Below are 22092 nucleotides of genomic sequence, written 5' to 3' on the forward strand. Positions count from 1 at the left end.
GCACATTTAAAAGCACTGGAGCTATTAAGGTGTCATTGTGGTGCCTCCTTCCAGACTTCATGGCTGGTTTTGAGTATCCTGGCTCCCAGAACGTGGAAGATGAAGCACAGAGAAAGGGAGTCATCCTTTCTTTTCAGTGATGAGAAAACCAGCTCAAAAGTGTCTAACCAACATCATTATCTCCATCCCCATATGCATAAATACACACCCAGTGAAAAGACCACGGGGCAGCACCACACTTCTTATTTATTCTTTGCAAATATTCCCTCGAATCTTGTTGGTTTGTTTTGTTTCAGGCTGTGATCCAAGCTGGAGATGATGCTGGAATAGTTATTACTGAGCAAACCACACTTCCCTACTGAGCTGTTTTAAGAAAGCAGATAACAATCCCAAGCAGATGAGAGGTACCTGGAATTTGGTCTCTGCTCTGTGCACAGTCAGTTTGAACATGCCATAGATCTTTCTCACACACAGAAGAGGAAGGATGGAGGAAGATTTTTAGATAAAATTACCAGACTTGCTGTTAAAAATACCAATTTTTCCTTTGCAAGCAGCACACACACGTGATAACATCACCCCAAGGTCAAAGCACAAGTTTTTGCTAATTTTTTTTTTTTCCCAAGAAGCAAATTATTGCTTCAGAAATCAGAAATCAGACCCCAGCAGGCAGAAATCAGACAGCAAAACGGTGAAGCCATTAACATTTTTTTTTTAATTGAAACTCATCTTTCAAGTCACACTAAAAGCAAAATAAAATATGCAACCACTCAGGTATAAAATGGCAGAGCAACACTGTGACATGTTGGATGGATCAATCCTCATGGGAAGCAGACAGGATGAGAGCTGGGTCATAATTCAGGGGAGATCTTCATTCTCCTGGTGCTCCCTTTGCCCCGGGGTCTGGCTGGCACAGCTTCAGGGCTGGGCTGTGGCACAGGAAAGCTTCTCCCCCATTTCCCCCCCCATCCCACTCCCAAAATATCTCAGTTATGTGTGAGACAGACGAGAAGCAGCATCTCCCTGGCAGAAAGCAAGGCCGGGAGGGGCTCAGGCAGTGCCTGCACGTCCCACAGGGCAGAGCCAGGCTTGGGAATCTCTGCAGGGCCTGGAGCCCAGGCTGGTAAAATGAGCAATAAATGAGAGTCAAAATGCCAGTGTGGGCCAAGGCATCAAATCCCCCCACTCTGCAGGATCCCCCAGTGGGCTGGATCACCCAGCTGGGATCATGGAGCTGCTCCAGAGCGAGGATTCCTCGGTGGGACTGACTCTCTGACAGCAGGGGAAGAGGCACCAGCAGCAGCACTGGTGTTGTTTGCTCCCCAGAACAGAACTTAGACTGTCACATAGGGTGGTGGGGACTCCTTGGCAGGCAGCTCCAAGGCTTCCTCATAGGATGGCAGTACAGCCTGGAAGAGAAGACCAGCAGTTATGCTCTGGGTTTGATCCTGGACGTGTTTCTCCAGCTGGTTCAAAGCTGGGTAGAAGAGCCCCGTGGGCTGTAGGCCATGAAGGGCAGGAATCCAGCAGAGTTAGAGGAGCAGCAGCACTTTAGAACCACTTGGCTGCCAGTCCCACCTCCATGTCCTGGAGAAATCAATGGTGCAAGAGCCTCTGATGTGCAGAACATCAGCCAAGCAGCTGAGCTCAGGGCACTGCAGAGGGCACAGCAGGGGCACAGGCTGCTGGCAAGGCAAGGCTCAGCCCAGTTCCCAAGTTTCAGCAAGACAACCCCCTACATTTATCATTCCATATCCTTCCTCTTTTGCTTCTCATCCATCTTTACAGGATTAAAGATCTTGGAGACCTCACAGAAGTTCCCAACTTCCAGTGGGCACAGCACCAAAGCTGCCAGAGCTCCAGGAGGGTTTGGGCAGGGTGGGATTGTTGGGGTGTCTGGGCAGGGCCAGGAGTTGACTGGGTGGTCCCTGGGGGTCCCTCCCAGCTCAGGACATTCCATGAGTCAATGATTTTCCATCATATCAGAGCAGCTGGATGCTGCTCATAGACAGATCACCACTAGCCTGAGGAGGGACACTGAGATTCATTAATTATCAAATCATTAAGGTGAAGGGCAGTGCACCAAATCACTCAGACACTGACACTGTGAAAGGTGAAGACAAGCTTAATTTTAAACCCTCTTGGACACACAGAACCCAAAGTTCAGCTGAAATTAAACCCACAGCTCTGGCTCAGAGATTACAAGTGATATATTCCCATTTATCTGCTGTGGCTCAGAGATTACAAGTGATATATTCCCATTTATCTGCTGTGCCTGAAGCCTGAGCTGCAGGTTCCTTGCAGAGTCCACTGGAAGATTTAATACAAAAATAATGTGTATATAATATATGCAGTATAATATAATTGGAAACTGGTTTTTAGGACCTGTCCATGCACATTTGAAGGGTTAAACTCTCTCTCAGACCACCAGAGAAGCACAAGGAAGGGTCTCCATGGACCTCATGAGTCTGAAATGTGATTTTTTAAATCTAAAGGAGTTTTCCTCACCTTTTCAACTGCTTGTGGGTCGACTTTCACCTCCTCTCTCTTGCTGGCTTTGATGTACTTAAAGCAGCTCAGCACACATTTGAACATATAGGCCTAAAAAAAAAGGGGAAAATGGCATTTTTCCATTGCATTGCAGGTCAACAAGAACATTCCCACTTTTGCCATCAGCCTGATGCTGTCCCAGTCTCTTCTCTGGAGGCAGAAGTTTGGGATTCTGGGTCCCAGGGCCTTCAATCAGTCTCTGTCCATCCTTCAGTAGGAAGGTGGGAACTCCATGGATCCAGAACAGAATAGTGGGGTGGGACTACGACTGGTAATGACATTAAATCTAATATTTAAAGCTCATAAAATATAATGTTTAAAGCACATTAAATATCATGTTTAAAGCACATTAAATATCGTGTTTAAAGCACATTAAATATCGTGTTTAAAGCACATTAAATATCATGTTTCAAGCACATTAAATACCATGTTTCAAGCATATTAAATATAATTTTTAAAGCATATAAATGTAAAGTTTCAAGTTTTTAAATATAAATTTTCAAGCCCAATTGAAGATGTTTAAAGCACATTAAATGCAATGTCTGTGACCTCTGAGAGCACAGTGTCACCAGGAGGAAAGGAAGGCACATTTTAATGTTATTTTTCCGAGCAGGCTGCAAAGCCTGGATGGCTCAAAAAGCACCTTGGGCACAACATCCACCCTCCAGAGATCCAAGGCTCCGTGGCCAACTAGGACTGACCCAAAAAGGCAGTTTATCCCACCAAATCCTGTCCTTGCAACAGTTACACTTCCCTGGCAGGACCTCCTTGCACCTCCCCGGGTTCTGAGATGCAATAAATAGAGCTTTTCTGGGAAAAATGGCTCGATTGATGGGCTGTGGCAGCTGAAAATAAGCAAAGTCTGTGTAACATCCCCTGTTAAATCAATATTTTGCCTCCTCTGTGCAGCAAGAGTCGTGTGCCTCTTGTTTTTGTTGGCCTGGGGCTCCACTGTGGCCTCTGCAAGGGAACACAGGGGGTTGTGTGGCCCCAAAAGCAGCCCAGGATTTCCTGGGACAATGGGGATGTGGGGCCTGACACAAAGCCAAGACAAGGATGAGACCAAGGAGTGAGTGTCTGGTTGGAGGAATCCATCTCTCTAATCCCTCAGGGATGCTTGGAGCATCTTTAGGGGATGCTGCAAAAACCTTCCTGCCTCCGAAAGGTTCCTCGGGCAGGGGGGGAATGGGGGAGACACTGAAGGCATCAAACGGTGTGGAGACCTCCACTCAGCCAGGAAAGGAAGCCCAGGAAAATAAAATAGAACAGAATAAAATGGAATAGAACAAAATGGAATAGAATAGAATAAATTGGAATAAAATAGAATAGAATAAAATGGCTTAAAACAGAATAGAATAGAATAACATGGAATAAAATAGAATAGAATAAAATGGAATAAAACAGAATAGAATAGAATAAAATGGAATAGAACAAAATGGAATAGATTAGAATAAATTGGAATAAAATAGAATAGAATAAAATGGAATAAAACAGAATAGAATAGAATAAAATGGAATAAACCAGAATGGAATAGAACAAAATGGAATAGAATAGAATAGAATAAAATGGAAAAAACCAGAATGGAATAGAATAAAATACAATAAAATAGAATAGAATAAAGTGGAATAGAATAAGATAGAATAGCATAAAATGGAATAGAATAGAATAATATAAAATAAAATGAAATTACATAAAATGAAATGAAATAAAATAAAATGAAATGAAATGAAATAAAATAAAATAAAATGAATAAAATGAAATGAAATTACATAAAATGAAGTGAAATAAAATAAAATGAAATAAAATAAAATGAAATGAAATAAATAAAATGAAATAAAATAAAATAAAATGAAATAAAAAATAAATAAAATAAAATAAAATAAAATAAATAAAATAAAATAAAATAAAATAATGCAGCAAAAGAATCCATTCTTTGGGTTTGCTTCTGGAGGAGTTGCTGCAGTGCCAAGCAATGAGTTCAGTGACTCCTGCAAGCAATTGCAAGTTTTAGCAGATCTGTTAGTACAGTTTATCTAAGGCAGGCAGGGACCTTGGGCTCGTCCAAACCCACTCCTGAATCCATGTGGGACACCCTTCTCCACACTGGATTGGAGAGGGGGAACTCCTCTGGCAGTTGTTGCCCCAGGACGTGGATGGGAAGCTCATCCTGGAGGTTGGGAAGGAGCAACTTCAGCAGCACTTCTGGCAAAGCCTGTTCTCATTTCCCAGCAGGAATGTCTCATTCCCCTGTTTTTCTGCATTCTCACCATGAGGGCAGAGGAGGAGGAGGAGGGTATTGAAGAGAGATAAAGGTCACAGGAACAGGCTGTGACCCCTTGGGCACCTCCCATCCCTGGAAGTCTTCAAGAGCAGGTTGGAGCAGCCTGGGCTGGTGGGAGGTGTCCCTGGCCATGGAATGAGAGGAGCTTCAAGGTCCCTTCCAACCCAAATCATTCCATGCTTCTAGGATTGCTTGTGGATACACAGCTCAACAGGGAATTTTGCCTTAATGGGAGCATCCCCCTGCCCTCACTCTGCCCTTGGAATACTTTGTATCTCCAAGGAATTCAGACTTGGACAGCTGATCCCTCAGGGCTCCCCAGGTCACCACCCAACCAGCCACCACTGGTGAGGAGCTGGGGGGCTGCATGGAGGGCCTTCCACCCATTCCACACATCCCACACTCCTGGCACAGGGTGGGAAGAAGGAGGGAGAGGAGCAGCAGCACCTCCCAGCAGGAAATCTTCCCTGCTGAGAGCATTGGGAAAGCCTTGCAGGGCTCACCCGAGGTCTCTGGCAGAGCCAGTGGGGCAGGTGGCCCATCTGCTCCGTGGGACAGACCCCTTTTAGCTGAGTTATGCCCCAGACAACAATTTGGGGACAGGAACTGCAAGTTGGCAGAGAACAGCACCACACACAGAACCATTTTAGGGCCATAAATGCTTGTGATGGGTCATTAACCAAGTCCATTTGTGCCAAAAGATCTTAGTCCAACATTATTGAGAGAACACCTCAGTGTGGGCATCCAGTGAATTGAAACCAATGTGCCCTAAATTGGCCAAATGGCCTTTTTAGGCATAAAATATTTAGTGGTTTTTGCCCCATTTCTCATCATAAAATATTTCACGTTGCCACATTTCTCATCAAAGGCCTTTATCACTTGGAAGGAACCATCATGAAAAGGGTTTTGCTGCCCAGGGAAGAGGTGAGGGATTGTCACTGGGTTTAAAGGATGGGTTTCCTCTGGGGGAGTTTGGGGGAGTTCAGCAGACCAGGAGAAGTCTGAAGGGTTGGTTTGGGTTTGGTTGCATTTTGAGAGCACCCCAGGGGGCAGAGGAGCAAAAAAGATGCTGTGAGGAGAAAAAGGGATAAATAACTGAGGAGAGAGGGAAATAGTCAGAAGAGACAGTGCCATTAAAAACTGAGATAGGAAAGAACATAACTTGGTTTGGAAACATGTTTTCTTTAAGAACCTTCCACGTTATTTGGACTGATTTTATTACTGGGGAAAATACTTTGGGGTACTTAGAAGAGACTTGTACCTGTCCACTGCTTTTTTTAATTATCCTTCCCTGTCCCTCCTCCCCCAGACTCCAGCACAAGGAGTCAGTGCAAGTTAAGCAGTTTTGGACCCAATCCCATGGAAAATTCAAATCAACCCATTTGCCAGGTCAGTGAGATTGCAGACCCCACTGCTGCAGGGTTATCTCCACTCCTAGTCCGTAATTCATGCAAATATTCCAAGATATGCTAAAGCCAGGCCTGCAGTGCAGCCACACAAGACAAGCCACTCCACCCTGCCTTATCTGGCCACCTGAGAAGAGTCAGAAATATAAGAATATAAAGTATTTTCCAACTGACAGGCAGCAATTTTTCACTGTGACAGAGTCTGCCCAAGTACCTGGAAAGATCTGGTTTTCTCAGTGGGCCTGGAACCCCTCAGTGAAAAATGTGTTCTCTGAGCCACTGAAGCAAGAGGAATAGAAAACATCTCCCAGTGGAGTCTGCAGGATTCAGCAGCTCCTGCTTTTAATGAACTTCCAGGGTGTCAGTGCAGAACTCTGCTCACCCCAGTGTGGATACAGCCACTCATCCCAGCAGATCCAACCTGCTCCTCAATAATCTGATTTACTTTGTCCCACAGCAGCAGAACGCTTTCCCATCTCTGTTTTCAGCCCTCTGATCCTTCTAGAGGTGGAGGGGCAGTAAGAGTTTTTTGGATCTAAGAGAGGTTTTCTAATTCTTATTTCGGATATAAGAGAGATTTTATAACTTTCTAACCCACATCTGCAGGAGCAAAAAAAAAAAACCCAGTGATTTGGATGTTAGTCCTGCCTCAGACCAGCTCCTGCTGTGCCCAGGGAGACACCAACAAGGCTTTTCTAAGGTTTGGGAGAGAAGTAACCCCAAATTTTCCTATTCCCCAGCCAAAGGAGCTCCACTGCCCCAGCAGCCCCTGCAGCTTTTACCTTGAGGAAGAGGACGGCGACGAAGGCGATGGTGAAGGTGATCATCACTTTGGCATAGTCCTCTGTTGGCAGCTTCTCCAGGGTTGGCAAAAATCCCTGTGGAAAGAGGGAGAAGGTCTCAGTCACAACCACTTGTCCCAGGGTCACACCCAGTGATGGTGTTTGAGGTCCCTCAGAAATTGGGAAACTTTCCTTTCCCAATAAAGAAACGTCTCCCAGTGGGTGATTGAAATGAAAATTAAAAGCAGGGCTGTTGAATAAAGATGAAAATGTCTGCAGGCAGGTCTGTCCCAGTCGTTCTGCCCTGCAATTTGCATCCATAAGATCCCTACCAGGAAAACAAGGAGAGCTTTTAAGGAACACAGGCACAAAGGAGCTGACAGTCAAGGACACCATGGGGGGGAGAACCTACAGAAAACCCTCCCTGGTGGTCGAACAGAGAGGGCAGAGAAAGCTGATTCCTGAAGGAAGCTTTGCAGGAGTTCACAGCAGGAAAAACCAGGAGCTTGGCCATGACCTACCCCATTGTCTGAAGGCTTGAGGCTGAGATAGGTGGGCACCTCCATGTAGGAGCTGCAGAGGGTGAGGATGCTCAGGCAGAAGTCCAGCAGCTGCAGAGCCAGGAGAGGGATCTTGGAATGTCCCTGCTGCAACAGGAATTTGGTTGTGGTTACCAGATTGTGGCCCTTCTAGAGGCTTCTTCACATTTTATGCTTTTCTCACACTAATAAATTCACTCATTCTGGCCAAAATGGGGAGCAAACCATCTTGTTGGGTTGATTTAGATGAGCTCCACAGAAGAGGCCTCTCCTTGGAGCACTGCCAGCCCCAGTTTTCCAGCAAACCCTTCCTAGAAACACCTTCCCCCGAAACCATGAGACAAAATTCAAATCAACAGGAAGATTTTTAGCCAGGGGAAACTAAATGTCCCACCTGTCACCAGTTTTCCTTATGAGCCCTCCAGCCTGGATTGTATCCTGTCTCCAGCCATTGGACTTGATGTTCTCCAAGGTCTTTTCCAACCTAAATGATTCTATAAAGGACTGTGGCCCAAAATAACCACCCTTTACTCCCTTCATTCTCCAGCTGCTAAAAACCAGAGAAGACCCCCCAGAAGAAGCTGTTACCCACCGTGTGGCTCAGGGAGGACACAGAAATGAGCACTGGGACCTGCAGGTAGGAGCTGAACATGGTCAGGAGGCTGAGGAGGAAGTCCATGACTTGCAGGGCAAGGAAGGGGATCAGGAGACGTTCCCTCTTCTGAGAGAGAAAAGCAATTCCAGTTATTTCTGTTCCAACTGGGAGAATGAGACCAGCTATCAACACCTGACAGGGCATAAATTAAGGTGCTCCAAAATTAAATTAAATTAAATTAAATAAGTCCCTGGAGTTCTGAGATCTGATTCCAGGCACTCCAGTGACAACAAACAATGAAAGGCCCCGACATGGAATTTTTTCAGCCCCTTGGAAAATTTCTGGGAGTTTTCACTCTGACACTGAATCCCATCAGAGCTGTCATTCCATTCTCCCCAAAATTTCCCACAGAGAGGGAGAGCTGTGCTGCTTGGGTAGGGCTTAAACTCTGTACTAACACCAAACTACTTGGGTTCCCACCCCAAGGCTTTGTCATTTCTCCTCCTGAAGTGGGAAAGGAGTCCTCACTGTAAGAGGGGAGTTCCAGTTCCTCTCCAGGACCTGACTTGCAAAAGAGCAGGGAAATGAGGCAATAAAACATTTCCAATCATAGCATTTCCATCACTTAACCCAGAAAAATTAGTCTTGATGGAAGCATTGCTCCAGATTTGGTAACTCTGGCATTTAGCAGCCTTGAAGACGAGTCTGAGACTACAAACAGTCCCCCTCCCACGCTGTGACCCGGGGATTTATCTGCTTTTCTGAGCATATTTCAGCATTTCAGTGAACACCTTCCAGCCCCCTCCTCCAAACCCTCCCACCTGGGCCGGGCCCGAGCCAGCACCTAAATGTCACTGGTGGAGATCTTACCTTCAGCACACCCAGGAGGAGGTTGAAGCTGATGACAAACAACATGATGATCAGCAGGAAACTGGTGACAACATCGGCTAAAAGTCATAAAAGTAATTACCATGTTAGCAAAACCTGCTGTCCCAGTTCAATCACAGCTCTAAGGAAGAGATAAACTGTGATAACCTGGCACAAAGGATCCTGTGGGGAGGGTAATAGGTGTCATGCAGCTGGAATTAACTCCTTTCCCCCCTTTTTAAACCCACTTTTGAATCTGTCTTTGAAGTTTCTGTCTCTTCAGCCACCAGGTCCTGCAGGCTCTGAGCTCAGGCACGAGGGAGCCAAGGACTGAGATTTTAAATATCAAGGTAAAACGAAGTAGAAATAAAAAAGTCAGAGTGTTTTCAGTTAATGAGTCAGAGGCAAAAATTATTTGTGACTCAAACACAGATCAAGGAACAGTGAAACCTGGGGAAGGATCTTCAAGAGCCCAAGCAGACAAGAGGCGGTAATTTTAACCTCCCACTACCAGCACCCAGGGAACGGCTGGAGCTGTGTCAGGGCAGGCTCAGGTTGGATCTCAGGCAAAGGTTCTTCCCCCAGAGGCTGGTTGGGCACTGCCCAGGCTCCCCAGGGCAGTGGGCACAGCCCCAAGGCTGCCAGAGCTGCAGGAGGGTTTGGCTGATCCTCTGGGGCACAGGGGGGGACTCTTGGGGCTGGGCCTGTGCAGGGCTCAGGGTTGGACTCCATGATCCTTGGGGGTCCCTCCCAGCTCAGGATATTCTGGGATTCTGGGATTCCTGAGAGCTGGGCTCAGCTACCTCTGGCAGCAAGGGCAGGTGACACCACCAGCAACACTCCTCACATCCTTCATTCACTCAGTTTAAATGCACTGATACAGAAGATATTTTAAATTCCCTTTTTCCTCAAGAATTAACAACACCCTTGAGTCCCCTCTGGAAAGGTGATTTGCTCGTAGGGAATCTTTAGTTGGGAAAGCAGCTCTGACCAGCACTTCCTTCCCTGAGAACAAGGAGCCTCTTCTTTTGCAGTGTTGGAGGGAAAAACCCTTTGAGGAGGCAGCACCCCCTCAAAAATAGCTCATCTGGAGAGAGGAGGGAGCAGCACTACAGGAGCAGGGAGACATCCAAGACCTAAGGGGGTGACCAAAAGTGTCCAACAAACACCTGACCTGCATCAGGAAAAGAGAGTTGTGAAAATATGACCTAAGTACAGAGCAAAAAAACCAGCTTTTAGTTATAACATGATAAAAAAACCCAAGTGCGGGAGCTGTTTTTCACGAAATAATGGGAATTGAAATGCAGAAGAGGAAGAAGTCTTAGGAAACAGCAAAGAAACCCATCCCAAATGCAGCAAACCCTGAATGAGAACAGGGAGGGTGACACAGAAAGGGCTTTGCTTCCTGAAGAAAACCCAGACTCCAAAGTGCAGCTCAATCCAAAAGCTGCTTTCCCTCTGCTCCAGGGGATCAGCTGCTCCCAGCTCTGCAGCTCCTCAGGGAAGAGCTGCAGCTTCCAAGCCAACCCCGACCCCCCTTCCAGGAGCAGGGGGGCAGAAACAAGGCTGTGATGTCCTCAGAGAACAAAGATTAACACCAGCACGGCGTAACCTCCCAACTAAGCCGAGCTTAACAAAGCAGCCGGGCAGGCTTTGTAGGAACAGCCTTTAAACCCAAATGCCTGGAGCCGTTTTCCTCGGGTTTTCTCCCCGAAGCAGCACTCCAGGTGTGCTCCAGGGAGGATTTCTCTCTTCAGCACGGTGTTTCCCTGGATCCTGGGTTGCTCTGCCTCCCTCTCCATGCTCTCATGCTCCAGCTCTCTCCACAAGCTCGTTAATTAATTGGGCAACTGGCCACTGCTGCTGTGGGCTAATTGCTGGCAGAGCCCAGCTGAGTTTTCCAAGCAGAACTTGATCAAAAAACCCTAAATAAAACGACAAAAAAACACCCCAAAAGAACCCCCCCTACAATCCTACAAGCACAAAGGGATGGAAAGAAAGGGAAAACCAGGGGAAAACAACTTTCCCAGCTCTGTCTGCCTCCTGTTTGTCAGAGCAGACACAGTCACCCTTCCTGCTGGCTGCTGGAACCACGGCTGGGATCTCGGGAATCAAGGATTTGACTCCAACAAAATGCTTTCTTCCTTTCTGGGGGCACTTGGGGTGAGGGAGGGACCCCCTTGGGTGGTGGGAGGTGTTGGTTCTCAGCCCTGTGTGCCAATCCATGGAAGTGTGGGACGTTCCATGAGAGGACAAACGGCACCTGGAATCCTCTGCAGGGCTGGCAGGGTGACAAGTGCCCTTCCAGAGGCAGGAGCTCCCTGGGCTTTGAGATTTGCAGATCCTGGAGACCAGATTCCTGTGACCGACAGCCTGATTCCTTAGGAAAAAAAATCCTGGGTGTATTTTTTTTCCTGCTGTCTGATGTGAAAAACAAAACCTTCCCTCGTTTCTGTTCCTGGGCCGGGGCTGCAGCTTGGAATGAGATATTTGAGGTGTGTTTGAATCTACAAACAGAGCAGCAGATGCTCAGGGCAGCCCCAGAACCTCTCCCTAAATTTTTCTCCGGCTCTTCCAGCTGGGTTTTGGAAGTGGGACTGGACTTTTCCCGTCGCTTCCCTGCTCCTCTCTGGAACTGGAAGGGTTGTGCCGTGTTTATTCCAGCTCTAATCAGAAAAATCTCCCAAGCAGAGCCCTTTGAAATGCTCGGGAAGAGAAGCCAAGTGGAAGTGCTGAGGATTTCATTAGAAAATGTTCCTTTTTTTCTTTTTTTTTTGGTGTAGGAGGCAGTGGAAGAGGGGGAGGGGAAAACCTGTCATTTTTAATTGTGTGGGAAGGGGGGGAGTGTTAAAAACGGGGCCAATTTCCCTCAGAACAGTCCTATTCTTAAAGGAACACCCTCCAGATTTGCAGAAATCTTGCTTAGAAAGCACAAAATAGCACGGAAATCACCTGAAAAATCTGTCTCAACTCCTTGTTTCTGTTTCTTTAAAGCATCTTTTACTCAGATGCTTGGAAAAAAAAAAAAAAGTGAAAAATTCTTGGCCCCGGATGATCTTTTTGGCAAAAAAATAATGATAAACAATTGTAATTTTTACATAACTGTGTCTGTGGGAAAATATTCTGATCTGCAAATGTCTTGTTTAGTGTTGAGCAGTTCAGGTCACTGTCCTAGTCAGAATTCTCTGTGTGCTCCACCATCAGGACAAACTATTTGTGACTGTGGCCACGGCCAAGGTGGGTACCTTGAAACCAAAAAATCAATCAATCAAAAATACAACAACAACAAAACAAACAAAAAACCCCCACAAAACCCAACAAACAAACAAACAACAAAACAAAACAAAAACAAACAAAAAAAACCAAAAGCAAAACAAAAAACCACAAACACAAAAAAAACCCCAGAAAAAAACCCCAAACCAACAAACAAAAAAACCCCCCAAAAAACCCCCAAACAAACAAACAAAAAACCCACAAAGAAACCAACCAACCAAACAAAGAAACCACAAAAAACTCCCCAAACAAATAAAAATACTCCCACAAAGCAGCAAAACAGCCAAACACTGAAAAAAGGAAGGAAGGCCTTGAGGTCCCACTTGGCATCATGTGCTTCAGAAACTGCAATGAAAAGCTCCCGTCACAGAAATGGAAAAAGGGGATTCTCCTGGTTGTCTTGCCCTGATCTCCCTGGCAAACAGCCTGGTTGGGAGCCTCTTTGGGGTGTTGCCACCATGGGAAGCTCTGGAAAGGGCATTTTCCACTCTACACTGGCTGCTGGGTTGAGCCAGAGCTGCTGAGGGACCTCTGTGGGTCACAGAGCAAAGGAGCCTCCAACCCCCCCAGGCTGGGATATTTGGAATTAATGCTCCCTGTGAAAGGTGTGAACCCTGAAAGCAGCCCCTTCCTGGGTGTCCTGTGCTCAGCACTCACCCAAAATCCCATTTTCTACTCCCCATCAATGCCTTTTGTCGTGGAACTGGACAATCTTTGAGGTCTCTTCCAACCCAAACCATTCCATGGTTTTATTTTATGAAACAAACCCCACAGCACCGATGTAAAACAGCCTCCTAAACCCCAGCTGGGGGTCAGGAAAACTGTGAACCCATCACAAATCCACCAGACAGTGACTATTCCTGCTTTGGTGCTTTCCACTCTGTCTCACTCCCCCTCCAGGGATGAGTTTGGGAGCTGCAGGAACTTGCTCTACTTGGTTTTCTCTTCCTCCCCTCTCAGGGGTCTTGCAGCCTGGGGAAGGACACAAGGAAAAAGCAGGGAACAAGCAATTCCTGCTGCCAGAAGTTGTATTTTTCACTGGAAAAACGTGGTGTTTTTTTTTTTCTCCACAGGGAGAGAGACAACCCCGGGTGAGGGAGCCAGGCTGCCTGGCAGAGAAAGGTTATCTCAGCTCGTGGGTTTGTGCTGAGAAGGGACCAAAGAGAGGAAAAAAACACCCTGAGCTTGTGGTTTCTCGTGCAGAATAAGCTGGTGAAGCAAGATTTGAGGTTTGGGGGGTTATTTTGTGTTTCATGGCACCCACACGAGAGAGTTCCCAGCTCTCTGGGAGCCAGGTCTGTGCAAGGATCTAAGGGAGATCCTTCCCAGCTCCAGCCAACTGTGAGCACTATGATGGCTGTGGGATAAAAAACAGTCTGGCTGCAACCAAAGTTCTGTAAAAAAACAACCCAGGAGCTGGAAAAATCTGGGAATGAGTGTCAGAGGGGCAGGGGAGGGAGGAGAACCCAGGATTGGGAGGCGAATGCCAGGAGTGTTACAGAGGGAATTGGGAGATCAAAGGGGCTTTAGACAGAAAAGCAACTGAAGAAAGGTAAAAACACCCTGAGCTTGTGGTTTCCAAAGAGCCTTGTGCAGAATAAGCTGGTGAAGCAAGATTTGAGGTTTGGGGGGTTATTTTGTGTTTCATGGCACCCACACGAGAGAGGTCCCAGCTCTCTGGGAGCCAGGTCTGTGCAAGGGTCTAAGGGAGATCCTTCCCAGCTCCAGCCAACCATGAGGAATATGATGCCTGTGACTATTTGTGGGATACAAACCAGTCTTTGGCTGCAAGCAAAGTTCTGTAAAAACAAACAAGCCAGGAGTTGGAAAAATCTGGGAATGGGGGTCAGAGGGGCAGGGGAAGGGAGGGAGGTGGGCTGGTGTTAGATCCTTCTGAGCTCCAGATCCAGGAATTCAATCAACCATGAGGAATATGCTGCTTGTGAGCATTTGTGGGATACAAAACAGTCTGGTTGCAACCAACACTCTTAAAAAAATACAGCACCAGAAGTTGGGAAAATCTGGGAATGGGGGAGAAACCAGGACCGGGAGGTGAATCCCGAGTGTGTTGCAGGGGGGATGAAGGGCTGTGAGGGTGCTGACCTGCTGAAATAAAGGCAACTTCTCCACACTGATCTCCCAACAAGCCAAAATCTGAATTTCCAACCCTCAGTTCCGTGTCTGAGTGTGGCAGGAAGAATGTGACAAGGAATAGGGGGAGTTGGGAAACAATATCTGAGCTCTGGGCCCGTCTGCTGAGAGCACCAGGTTCTGATTTTCTTTGCTGGAAAAGGAAGAGGGGCCAGTGCAGGACCTTGGGCTCCCTCTAAACCCCCCCAGCCCCCCAGTGACCCACCAATCCCGTAGTAATCCTTGGGCAGATCTCTCTGGAAGCCCTTCCCGTTGGACACCTCCAGGGAATACTCGATCAGCAGCAAAACACTCATGACCTGGGAGAACAAAAGCAAAAGGACACAAGTCAGTGGCCCTGGGGCAACTTCCCATCAGCAGATTTATCTCCAGGGCTGGGGAAATGGCCCCAGAACCAAATGCAGGCTGAAGTCTCCAAGGGAAGCAAACCCAGAAGGTTTAAAATCCTGGACAAGGAAATATCGAGGCAAAAGTAATCAGTTTATTAATGGGTTGGGTTTAACTGTATTTCCTCTGCCAGCAGAAGGAGGATGGAGAAATGACAAACTTAATGAGTTTGGTTTCAATGGGTTTTATAAAGAAAGTCCTGGTTTTATGCCTGGAAATTGCCTTTTGCTTCAGAATTGAGCTAAATGTAATAACAGAGTTTTAAAGTGTAAAAAGAAACACAAAAAGACCAAAGATCTCTCTGTAAGTGTAGCTGTGCTGCTTCACTGGCAAAAATGCCACTTTCATTCTTTTATTTATTCGAGGAAGATCTTCAAATGTTCTTTTTTCGCACTGAATTGAAATTATTTTCTCCAAATTGAACTATCAGACCCCAGACTCTGGAGGTCTTTCCATCCTGAGTTTAGCAACTGAGATGGAGTGAAGGTCTGGAGCTCTCAGTCCTGGTCCTGAACTTCTGCATCCACTCAGGGATGATGTGTGGAGTGAAAAATCTACGTCTAACCCCTGGATAGGGAGAGCTCCTGCTGCAAAAAAATCATGGAATCCCAGAATGGTTTGGGTTGGAAGGGCACTGCAAAGAGAAGAACAGGATCTTGCCCATGTCTGCCTCTGCAGGGAGGGGCAGAGGAGGGCCCAGGCTCTGCTGGGGGGGCCCAGCAATGGCACAGCAGGAACGGGCAGGAACTGATGCCCAGGAAGCTCCACCTGGACAGGAGGAAGAACTTCTTCACTGTCAGCACTGAACAGGCTGCTCAGAGAGGGAGTGGAGTCTCCTCCCTGGGGACATTCCAGACCCCTCTGGACACAACCCTGTGCCAGGTGCTCTGGGATGGCCCTGCTGGAGCAGGAGGTGGGACCAGATGGGACACTGTGGTCCCTTCCAGCCCGACCCAGTCTGGGATTCTGAGTCATCTGAACCCCACACTGGTAAGGAAGCCAGTTGGTATCAGCCACCAGGATCAACACAAACCTGAGTAGAGCTGAAACAACTTTTCCACCAGAGCTCCAGCAGCCCTTTCACTTCAGCAACCACTGCAAGAAGTGATGCTGCAAAGGAGGAACCAGAACTGGTGTGGTTTGTGCTCGTGTTTGCAAACTTTGTGTGTTGGAAACAGCACAAAAGCAGCTGCTCAGGGAGCTGAGACAAAGCTGAGTGTGAGGGGGCACAAGGGAGAGGAGGTTCTGTCACAGCAGTGTCTGGAGGAGGCATTTGAGGTCCAAGATGAGGCAGGAGGAGCTCCAGTCAGGGGTGCTGGGACTGCCACTGCAGGGAAGAGCTGCCAGAGCTGCCACAGATGGAAAACAAGCCGAGGAGACACAGAAAGGAAGGTTTTGCATCCCCCCAGAAAGGGGGAAGCGTGGCTGGGGGGGACAGGCTGCACAGGCAGGAGCTCAGCACACACTCCCTCACTGTCTCTACCTCAGCTGCAGACCCAAAAACTGTTTTCAAACCCAAACTCACCAACTTTCTTTACACAGAGAGGGATCAGACCTTGGCAGGGGCTGCCCAGGGAGGGGGTGGAGTCCCCATCCCTGGAGGTGTTTAAACACAGACTGGACGTGTCACTCAGTGCCATGGGCTGGGTGACAAGGTGGGGTTGGGTCACGGGTTGATGATCCCAGAGGTCTGTTCCAACCTGAACATCCCCCAGAGCCCTTTGTGTTCAGGGTGAGCATCCCCCCAGCCCCACTCAGACCCCTGGGATCCCACCACAATCCCTGCCTTGGAATTTAAAACAATTCCTGAGTGTTTCATGTCTTCTCCTGACCTGGCTGATATCAGGCTGTTCAAAAGCCACATAGCAGGGGGTTGGAACTGGATGATCTTTAAGGTCCCTTCCAAACCAAAACATTCTGTGATTTCTTTTGGGCTTGTGTTTGGGGGTTTTTTGTTGGGTTTTTTGGGGTTTTTTTTGCCCTGCAGTAAATGAACTTTGAACTTTGCTTTGAGGCTGACAGGAAAAGGAGAAAAAATTTAGATCCTATAACATTTGGATACAAGAAAGTTAACATAAGAAGGTTTATTGTAACAGCATTTAAGGTCCCAGGGCAGCACTGAACCTTGTCAAGGGGGAAAGTGCATCGATCTGAAGTGACTTTACACCTGATGATCAACCCTGGGATGTGAAGGATCTCTCCTCTGCCTACACGTGGAGATCACACCTGGCTGCAGGTGCCCCAACTTGTCTGGCAGCTTTTATGTTCATGCTCCCAAAGAGATTTTGCTTCTTATTGCTGCTGTTGGTCAGACCCTCAAATGGAAATGTGGGAAATAAAGGGATAAACTGCTATTTTTTCCCCTCAGGTTTCAGTGAAAAGGAGGCCTGAGCAAAATGGATGAAGTGAGCCCTAAATATCAGCTTAATTCCTGGAAGACAATGACTGAAAGCAGGACATCAAATCCCAAATGCTCCCACCCCAGATGGATTTATAATTTTTATCCAGAGGCTAAACTTCAGCACAAAGAACCATCTCCAGGGTCTATCAAAGAGGGAACAGCAGAGCAGAAGACACCCTTGGTTTCCTTGTTGGTGTTGAAATGAGCCACAAAACCAGACCAGCTGCAGTTCCCAAAGATAAGCAGGTGGCAGGAAACCCAAGCCCAGCCTGACAGATGAAGGAGAAGAATTTCAAAGCAAAAGTTGGTTTAAACTTTGCATTTACAAGGGCTTAGAAATGCATGGAAAGAACGAGCCACTGAGCTACGAGGAGAGAATGATCTCCAACCTTCTCCCTGGGCTCCTCATCACCCCCTGGGAGGAGCAGGACACCTCTCCATCTCCATTGCATTGGGTGGATGGTGCCTGGGATGTGGTGATGGAACCTCTCAGGGCTGTGCATGTTCTGACTCAAGATTTACCCTTTGGCTCCAGGAGAAACCAAAAAGTCCTTGTTTCAGCCTGCCAGGGCTGCTCAGGCAAGAACCCCCTTCCCTTTCCCTTTGTTATGTCCTGACAGGAGAAAGGCAGGTTTAAAACAGGAGGATTCCCCCCCCAGCACCCAATTCCCAGCTCCCTTGGGGTGCTGCTGACCCCCAGCCCCTCCACAGCCCCTTCCTCTCTTCCTCTCTTGTCCTCCACTCCTGGAGGACACCTCTCAGGTTGGTGCTGCCTCTGTTTAACAGGAGTTAAACACATTTCTTGGTAAGGATGTGAGTGAATGGAGCTGTGTCAGAGGAGGGCTGGAATCCCAGGATATCCAGAGCTGGGAGGGACCCCCAAGGATCATCCAGTCCAACCCTGAGCCCTGCACAGGCCCAGCCCCAAGAGTCACCCCCTGTGCCCCAGAGGATCAGCCAAACCCTCCTGGAGCTCTGGCAGCCTTGGGGCTGTGCCCACTGCCCTGGGGAGCCTGGGCAGTGCCCAACCAGCCTCTGGGGGAAGAACCTTTCCCTGATATTTGGGCACTGCCCAGGCTCCCCAGGGCAGTGGGCACAGCCCCAAGGCTGCCAGAGCTCCAGGAGGGTTTGGATTCCCACCCACTCCCAGGGTGGGATTGTTGGGGTGTCTGTGCAGGGCCAGGAGTTGGATTTTGATGATCCTTGTGGGTTCCTTTCAACTCAGGATATTCCACCATTCCATGACACTGTGACATCATGCAGGACTGAGGCAGAGCTGCTCATTAAATCAAGGCAGATAAATTGGGGGTGTCTTGGCAGGCAGGATCTGCACAGCCTGGCACACACAGCCTGGCACACACAGCCTGGCACACACAGCCTGGCACACACAGCCCCCACCCCTGGTGAATACTCCCGTGGGGTTAAGCTGCTCTTGGAGGTTGTGTTGTGCCTTTTTTTTCTGAGATACGTTCAATTTGACTGATCCCCGAGTGATTTCTGTTCATGCACACCACCCTGGGGGGGCAGATGCTCCCTTTTTGTCTTCTCAACGAGGGTTTCTGCAAGAACAGTTTGATGCCAGGATCACCAGGGGTCCCTGGGGCCAGTGGGGTTCTGACAGAAGCAGGTGACACCCAGCACTCTGAAGGCAAATAACACATAAATGCTGCCCTTTCAGAGCTTCACCCCTCCTTATTTCACTTGAAAAGTGCTTGTTGTGGCAGTGTGGGATGAAGTGAGGAATGTTTTTAGTTCCCACTTGGTTTCCTTTCAAAACATTTTCTCTTTTCCTTCCTGCTGCCTCCTCCTCCTCCTCCTCCTCCCCCTGGTTTGTGCCACAGAGATGCTCCAGGAGGAGGAGGAGGAGGAGGAGGAGGAGGAGGAGGAGGAGGAGAAGGAGGAGGAGGAGGAGGAGGGAGCAGCACAGGGGCTGTGGGACAGCTCAGGTCAGCCCAGCCTGGGGAGTGCTCAGTGAATCCCAGCTCTGCTCTGCCAGGAATCGTGGCCAGCACTGAGGATGGACCTGGGAAGGTCCCAGGGGTGACTTTCTGCTGCCAAAGAGAAAAACTTGTCTACGACTGAGAAAAGCTCCAGACAAGCTGCTTTCTAAAGGCTTCCTCTGGCCAAGCAAATTCCCAGCCCTGATCTTGAAGCTAAATGTCAAATTCCTTCAGGTCTCTTCATGCCTGAGAGGAGCTGATGAGCAGGACAAATCCCTCCATGAACATCACCTGCAAGTCACCTCCCAGCAGCCAGTGAAGCTTTGCTAATCCCACACCTCTGTCCCCTCCTCATCCCCCTCCTTCTCCTTCCCTGTTTGCTTTCAGGATGCCCAGGATTTATTTCCTCTGCCTCTGAAGAGATCAGCAGTGAGGCAAATTGAATTTATAGGGGGACAAGACACGGCCACAAATCCCCAGAGCTCGTGTTTGATGGCACTGCTCCCACCCAGCATGGCTGTGATCCCTCACTGGGACCCACAGCAGGAATTTATACTGATCCAAAGCAACTGTATTGAGGCAGCAAATCATCCAAGTCACTGCCAAGGTATAAATCCCCTTTTCTCTTTCCCTCCCTCTGTGCAGCTGCAGCTACACCCTCAAAAAGGTAGAGAAGTGTGTGGGGGGAATGGTTGATATTCTGTGTTACCTCTTAAAGAAGTGACACAGACAAGAAGGAGACAAGACAATCTTATCAAAGAATAAACCATTTTTCGTGGAGTCCTGAGTAAAAGAGATTGTACTGTTCTGTAGGAAGAGGAAAACAGGATAAGTGGGGATATAAAAGTGGATAAAGGATGGCTGAGAGGATGGACCTGGGAGAAAGGGCTGGTGGGGACAGGTGTGATCAGGGGGAAATGAGGTGTGCCCAGAGAAATGCAGGGCATTTGGGAAACCACATGGAGGAACTCAGTGGGGCAGGATGTGAAACCAGAGGTGCAGACACAGGGGGACCCACGAGGATTTGGGGGATCACAGGTTTTGGGGTTGTGGTGATGGGACATCGCTGAGGGGTGGCAGCAGTTGGAGAGCTGAGGGCTCAGGCTGCTCCTGCCCTTTCCCCACATCCTTTACTGGATTTTTCCAGGTGTTTAAGAGCATCTCTGGCTGCTTGGTCTAAACTCAAGGTGTGGTTTAGTTGCTGGTGGTCTCTGAAACCCCTGAAACCACCCCCTGCACCATTTGAACACCCCCCCTGTGCTTATCTCGGGGTGATCCCTGTTCTGGTGTAACAACACTGCACCCCCAAGGGCTGAGGGTGACCCCAGACCCTCCCAGCCACCACCCACACCCAGCTGGTCCCTCCAGGGGTGGCTGAACTGCACTAGGGGTGTCACTGAGAGATAAAAACCTTCCTCCCCAGGCAGCCCTGGCACTGAGGGCACTGCCAGGGTGAGCAGAGGGGGAGCAGAGCGAAGCCCCAGCTGTGGCTTTGCAGCATCTGCTCCAAAAACGGGGGGGAGGTCCCATTGCCTGGGATCTGGGAGGGACAGGGGGAAGGGAAGGGAAGGTTTGGGAAGGTTTGGGAAGGTTTGGGAAGGTTTGGGAAGGGAAGGTTTGGGAAGGTTTGGGAAGGGAAGGTTTGGGAAGGGAAGGTTTGGGAAGGGAAGGGAAGGGAAGGGAAGGGAAGGGAAGGGAAGGGAAGGGAAGGGAAGGGAAGGGAAGGGAAGGGAAGGGAAGGGAAGGGAAGGGAAGGGAAGGGAAGGGAAGGGAAGGGAAGGGAAGGGAAGGGAAGGGAAGGGAAGGGAAGGGAAGGGAAGGGAAGGGAAGGGAAGGGAAGGGAAGGGAAGGGAAGGGAAGATTCCAAGAGAAACAGAAGCACTGCAAACACTATGCAGTGCAAGATGAGGCAGCTCTGCCTCTCACTCTTTGCTCACCCAGAGCACAAATCCCTCCTCTGTCTTGCAGCACTCCCACATTCCCATTGGCATTCCCACATGCCCATTGGCATTCCCACATTCCCAGTGTGAAAGTGCTGCCCACTGTACCCAGCAGGGCCAGGGCTCCACGCTGAGCCCTGGCCAAGCTCCACACCCAACCCTGGTGAGAGTCCCTGCCCTGAGCAGGGGAAAACCAGGAAGCACAGTGACTTTCCATGGACTCCAATTGGCAGAGCCAGGCAAAAATAGTTAAAAACCTCTCCCAGTCCAGGAAAATTCATCCACTCTCCCTCCTTTTCCCCACCACCTTCTCCTCTTTTGTCCATCCCTCTTAAATAATCGGGTTTTCTCTTTTGGCAACACGGAAAATTCGAGGGGCAGGAAACCTCGGGGAGAGATTCCACCTCCCTGTGCCCTCTCCCAGCCCCACAACTCACCATGTGGAAGATCCCCAGGGCCACTGTGGCTGTCTTGATGCTGAAGAAGCAGCACTTGGGGGGCTCGGGGGGTGTCTGGGGGGTCATTTTGGGAGTTAACGAGGCCGAATTTGCAGCCGCCGCCCCGCAGGAGAGCGAAGGGAGCACTGCAGCCCGACTTCCTTCCTGCCCTCTGAATGTGTGAAGTCATCTACAAAGTCACATGAGGGCTTTCTTGGTTTCTCAGTGATAAAGAAAGCAAAATTCTCTCGTTGCTTTTTCATCAGGACCTTTCCCCCCCGAGGAGGACCAACCCTTCTGGGGCAGGTGGTGTCCAGCAGAGGAGGTGTCAGGGAGAGGAGGGCGAAGATTTGCCCGGCAAAAATCATCAGAAACAAAAGCAGGGGGCCAAGAATTTCACCTTCAGCCTGACCTGCTGTTGTTGCAAGGAAACATCCGAGTTCCTCGCTCTGCAGCAGCTTGTTCCCTGCCAGCTGAGTCCCAGAGCCTTGGAAGGGCTCCTGGGAGCTGCTGCTTGAGCAGCCCTGGGCTCTGGGAGGAGAGGAC

General features: G+C 48.8%; 1 protein-coding gene across 1 annotated transcript; it reads right to left on the reverse strand.

The window, feature by feature from the left end:
• Positions 1-1191: 1191 nt before the first annotated feature.
• LAPTM5 (lysosomal protein transmembrane 5) lies at positions 1192-21803 on the reverse strand. The gene is made up of 8 exons (XM_051774230.1): positions 21547-21803; positions 14647-14740; positions 9021-9097; positions 8148-8276; positions 7538-7663; positions 7017-7112; positions 2506-2598; positions 1192-1406 (listed from the first exon to the last, which is right to left on the reverse strand). Exons 1-8 carry the CDS (start codon positions 21631-21633, stop codon positions 1332-1334), a joined length of 777 nt encoding a protein of 258 aa, XP_051630190.1. The 5' UTR covers positions 21634-21803; the 3' UTR covers positions 1192-1331.
• Positions 21804-22092: the final 289 nt, after the last annotated feature.

This window comes from Manacus candei, unplaced genomic scaffold (genome assembly GCF_025592945.1).
Source record: "Manacus candei isolate 608988 ecotype Guabito, Panama unplaced genomic scaffold, ASM2559294v1 h1tg000193l, whole genome shotgun sequence".
NCBI lineage: Eukaryota > Metazoa > Chordata > Aves > Passeriformes > Pipridae > Manacus > Manacus candei.

Bases quoted from the DNA above. Each gene is read 5' to 3' on its own strand.
- LAPTM5 (XM_051774230.1), bottom strand. From the start codon at position 21,633: ATGACCCCCCAGACACCCCCCGAGCCCCCCAAGTGCTGCTTCTTCAGC. The intron at 7,664-8,147 runs GTGGGTAACAGC...TTCCTGTTGCAG, and splicing joins TGTCCTCCCTGAGCCACACG to CAGGGACATTCCAAGATCCC. The intron at 2,599-7,016 runs GTAAAAGCTGCA...CTTTTTTTTTAG, and splicing joins TCGCCGTCCTCTTCCTCAAG to GCCTATATGTTCAAATGTGT.